Raw genomic sequence first — 5,333 nt, forward strand, 5'->3', positions numbered from 1 at the left:
ATCATGATGAATGATCGTAAATTTAACAAAAATCGTTTGGTTTCCTTAACATAAATGACTTTCGTTCGCCGCTGACAACCGTCCGATTGAGTTAAGATCGAGATATGTTGTTCCTCTCCTCTCTTAAATGCTTTTGACCGTTGGGATCTCCAAGATAAAGCCCTTAACGTCATAAAAAAACCCTGACCTCTCGTCGACCTTCATCTTCCCATTTGCTTTATTTTACATTGTTATGAGTCGATTGGATTGTTTTGAGTTGCAGGTTATCGGACGAGGGGAAAAGTATTCTCCTTGCCGTTCGCTGCTGCTGCAGGAGAATAAATGGTTGGTGTCCTTGTTACTGATTCACTTGGTTCACCAGGGTCGCTAGATGATTAATCCGAGACTGGTAGGGGTTCATCGGAGGTAAGGTTGAGCAGAGTTTGGTGTTAGCAATTTATTGTTTTGTTGAACGTACATGTTCACACTTTGGGTCGGAAAAACAAAAGAATAAATTGATATTTTTGTTGCTGGTTCTAATTGGTTTTCAACTCCCCCGTTTAAAACTGAGCTTTATCCCAAAAATCTCCAAATGAGTGGCTCTCAAAATGCAACATAATAATAATAATAATAATAATAATATTTACCATGGTTATTAAAACCGGACCAGACCGGCCGGTTCGACTGGTTGAACCACGAACCGGTTACTTGTCCGGTCCGGTCAACATATAAAACCGGATGTGCAAAGAACCGGCTGTGAACCGGCAAAACCAGTGTGAACCGGCGGTTCTACCGGTTCAAGCGGTTCTGTATTTTTTTAATTAAACAAAACGTCGTCGTTTTATGATTTTTTTTTCAACCCATATTTATTTTCTGATTTTGTAGGGTTAAGCCATTTTCAGTTTTTCTTTTTCATTCACGAACGTTTAAGCAGTAAACCCTATCCCTTTTCGGCTTTTCCACTTTGGATTCCTTCATCACCACTCCCTCACCAGCGTTTCATTGAGTTCCAGTTCGTTATTCTCGTAAGATGAGAATGTTTAAGCTTCTCATTTCTTTATATTTTTAATTCATCTTTTAATTGAATTTAAATCTTTGAGTTTGTAGTTTGATTTTTATGGCCCGATTTTATATATATGGAATTTGATGAACTGTAGCCGATCTTGATTCTAGTGTGATTTGCAGCTTGATTCTACTGGATTTGGTTTTTAATATAGTACGTTTTGATATTCATTCTTTGGTAGAAATTCAACTTGATCTTTATGTTCTTTCTGCTTCGAAAACTGGTGCAAAATTTGTGATATTGTTAAAAGCTGCGATGCTTCTTTGCTTTCTGCAAGAGATAATCGAAACGGTCTGCCCGCGCCTGTGCTCCATTTTTTCTATAGTGCAGCTCCATCTGGTTCTTGTTCTGGTTTTGCTTGAACCATGTTTTTTGACCTATTGGTTTTGAAACATAATATTAAAGGAACCTTAGAACTAATGCCTTTATTAGCGTACTGTTTTAGCCTCTGTTCAATGTGGAACTTATAAAACTTTCAATTTTATGTCGAGTTTTGTGGAAATGGAACCGTCTCTGCTCACTTTTTACTTCAAAAAAGAAAAGAAATTTGTGATACTGTTCGTTCAATGTATGTAACAAGCGAAATCTCACTAAAATTGCAGGGATAGAACTACTTATTGGTACTGAACGGTTCATGAATTCGTAAAATGCTATCATTGCATGTATTTGCTACTGTCAAGTAAGTCACTGAAGGGAAAAATAAAAATTTCCGGCCCTAATCCAATATAGGAGGATTTATCTCTACATTAGGCTAAGATAAACTGTCAAAAGAACCTAATTTTGTCATCTTTTTGTTCTTTTTCATCCTAATACTTGTACTCTTCCGACTTAGTAAAGGTTGTCTACATGAAGACATATCATTTTGATTAGCACCCTCGGTATGAATTGACAAAAACTCATGGGTACTGTCGCTTGGACCTGGCGAAGTAGCTTCAATATGTTTTGTTTTTTTACCTAGATGGGTGATATTGTTCTATCCTTGCTATTTGTTCTAGATTGAGTTCCTGCATTCTATCTATAGTGCTTCTCCACGACTCTAACAGTGGGTATTGAAATTGGTGCTAGTGAGATTGTTCCTCTATGACAAATTTTGTTGCTTGTTATATTTATAATTGCATATGAATTTCTCAATTATTCAATTATTTATTATTAATCACTAATCAGTTTATGCTTATAACATGTAGGAATTACCAAGTGTGAATGCTCTACAAGATAATGCTTCTCAAGATAGTAATAATATTCCATCTGAGAAACAATCCACAGAATCCTCAAGTACAGCTCGTGGGAAAAGTGATCCTGCGTGGGCTCACATTTCGTTTAAAAAAGAGGGAAAAAGTTATGTATACACTTGCCTTTATTGTAGAAAGACTTGTAAAGGAGGGGGCATAAATAGAATGAAGCAACCTCTTGCGGGGGTTCCAGGTAATATAATTTTTTGCAAAAATGTTCCTCATGATGTTCGTAACCAAATGCTTAAGTTATTGGTTGGAATCAAAGAAAAAAGTAAGAGTGGTGAGGGTAACCTATATGAAGCATATGGTGATCAAAATATTGAAGATGAAGCACAAGAAGTTCAACCTAGCTCAAATATGGATATGAAGAGTAAGATGCAACCCACATTGAAAAGAAAAGCTAATGTTGAAATTAGTAATTATTTTGCTCCAAGGACTACTCCAGGATCGCAACCAAGTTTGAAAAGTGTATTATCAAGCACGCAAGCAATTCACAAAGCTAAGATGGCAATTGCTCATTGGTTTTACGATGCCTGCATTCCATTTCATGCAACACTATCACCATACTTTCAACCTGCTTTAGATGCAATCAATGCTATTGGTCCCAGTTTTAAAGGCCCATCTTATCATGAATTAAGGGTTAACTTGTTGGGAGATTGCAAGAGAGAGTGTTGCTTACTTGTAGAAGGTTATCAAGCAAATTGGGCTAAGAGTGGATGTACAATTATGGCAGATGGATGGACTGATCAACAACAAAGAACTTTGATCAACTTTCTAGTTTATTGTCCTACAGGTATCATTTATGTTAAATTTTAATAGTCTTTAGTATAGTTATTACTTATTAGTTCACTATTTTTTTAGTTTGCTGTTAATTGTCATATGAAGAATACTTGATATATGTTTGATAAACTTTTTAATTTATTATACTATAGGTGTAGTATTTGTGAAATCTGTTGATGCATCAGATGTCATAAAAGATGCTAAGACATTATGCGGCTTGTTTTCTGAAGTGGTTGAATGGGTTGGAGCTGAACATATTGTTCATATAGTGACTGATAATGCAGCTAATTATGTAGCTGCTGGTAAATTGATACAATAGAAATATGATACCATTTTTTGGTCTCCTTGCGCCGCTCATTGTTTGAATCTCCTTTTAAAGGACTTTGCTAGCATGCCTCATGTTGCAGACCTTGCCACAAAGGCTTCCAAGATTACAGTATTTTTCTATAATCACATGGTATTCTTATCTTGGATGAGAAAAAGAGAAGGTTGGAAAGAAATTGTATGTCCAGGAGTGACTCGTTTTGCTAATACTTTTATTACATTGAAAAGTATTTTTGATCACAAACATGATTTGCAAGCTTTAGTTGTAGACAAGCATTTCACTAGCCATAAATTATCAAAGACTACAACAGGAAAAATTGTTAGTGATATTGTTTTGGATAAAAAGTTTTGGAATGATTGTTTGTCGATAGCGAAACTTGTGGCTCCTATCATTCGATTACTAAGAATTGTAGATGGGGATGAAAAGCCTTCTCCTGGTTATGTTTATGAAGGCATGCAAAGGGCAAAAAATGCTATAAAGGAGATGTTTAGAAATAGAAGAGCTTTGTATAAGCCTTACACAGATATTATTAAGGCTCGATGGGATAAACATTTAAAACTCAATCTTCATGCAACACCTTACTTTTTAAATCCTGCATTCTTCTATGATGAGAAATTTTATAGCAAGAACAGAGTCATGAGTGCAGCCATTTCTTTACTTGAAAAAAGAGCTTTTTGTAATGACTTAACTAGAGGCATTAGTGAGATGAATATGTACCGGGAACGACAAGGAAGTTTTGGTCGAGAAAGTGCTCTTATCGTAACAAAGACAACTCGACCCGGTAAATATTACTTTATTTTTTTAGTTTATAATTTATATTTTACGCTTAAATAGTTAAGTATAACTTGTGTTCTATACTTATATTTTTTTATCATTAAATTTATTTATTGTAGATCAATGGTGGGCGTTGTTTGGGGGTAGTGCTCCAATTTTGCAAAAGTTGGCAATCCATTATCTTAGTCAAACTTCTTCATCTTCTGGATGTGAGAGAAATTGGAGTGTCTTTGAACGCATCCATACAAAGAGAAGAAATAGACTAGAACATCAAAGACTAAATGATCTAGTTTATGTTACTTATAACTTGCGTTTAAAGAATAGGTATAATGTCAAAATATTATTTCATTTCCTTATCCTTTTAAGCATAATCAATTAATCATTAATCAACTTCTTTCTTGATATTGTGATGTTTAATTTTAGGTTGCTCAAGAAGCCATGTTATGATCCTATTGATTATGAATCTATTGATCATGTTGGTTTTTAGGTAACTGAAGAACAAACACCTCCTGAGCTTGATATTGATGAGATTGATAATTTTCTTTATCATGAGAATGCAATTCCAGTTGGCCAATCATCAAAAAATAATGAAGGTTAATCTTTGCTTGTTTATTTTAGTTATATAATTATATTTATTATTTAATATGTTTTACACTTTTACTATTAATTGTTAAGTATTGTTTGGGAATTTAAATTTAAATTTGTATTTGTTTATCATATTGCTAGGTGATGAAGATCTTGATGTTGTGGACTTTCAAGTTCAAAGTGGTGATGGCGGTGGTAGTTCAACTAATAAAGAAGCTTTTCCCAATATTTTGGAATTTGAGGGAATCAATTTCAATGAATATTATGATGATTGATACTTGTATCAATTATGTACTTTTTATTTATTTGTTTGTTGATGAATTTCATTAGGTATTGACCTTAAATATTATGTTGTAGTTGATTTGAATCATTTTGTTTCACTTGATATTATGGTATTTAACTTATATATGTTATGACTTGTGGTATTTTTATACATTTTAATATTGTGAACTTAAAAAGAATGTTATATATATATATATTAATATTGCTTTGAATATTATGTAAAATTTTTAAAAAAATATTATTTTATATATACCGGTACAACCGCGGTTGAACCCGGTTGAATCAGTGAACCAGTACCTTCACCGGTTCAAGG

At 33.8% G+C, this 5,333-nt stretch overlaps 1 protein-coding gene across 1 annotated transcript; it reads left to right on the plus strand.

Moving 5' to 3' along the window:
* The first annotated feature begins 2,230 nt into the window (after nucleotides 1–2,230).
* LOC120171849 lies at nucleotides 2,231–4,422 on the plus strand. Its single transcript, XM_039179480.1, has 3 exons — nucleotides 2,231–3,067; nucleotides 4,072–4,160; nucleotides 4,273–4,422. Exons 1-2 carry the CDS (start codon nucleotides 2,437–2,439, stop codon nucleotides 4,086–4,088), a joined length of 648 nt encoding a protein of 215 aa, XP_039035411.1. The 5' UTR covers nucleotides 2,231–2,436; the 3' UTR covers nucleotides 4,089–4,160; nucleotides 4,273–4,422.
* Nucleotides 4,423–5,333: the final 911 nt, after the last annotated feature.

Source organism: Hibiscus syriacus, unplaced genomic scaffold, assembly GCF_006381635.1.
Source record: "Hibiscus syriacus cultivar Baekdansim isolate YM2019G1 unplaced genomic scaffold, ASM638163v2 tig00111837_pilon, whole genome shotgun sequence".
In the NCBI taxonomy this organism is placed as follows: Eukaryota; Viridiplantae; Streptophyta; class Magnoliopsida; order Malvales; family Malvaceae; genus Hibiscus; species Hibiscus syriacus.

What these genes read in the sequence shown, in the direction of transcription:
- LOC120171849 (XM_039179480.1), top strand. Translation starts at nt 2,437, where the DNA reads ATGAAGCAACCTCTTGCGGGGGTTCCAGGTAATATAATTTTTTGCAAA.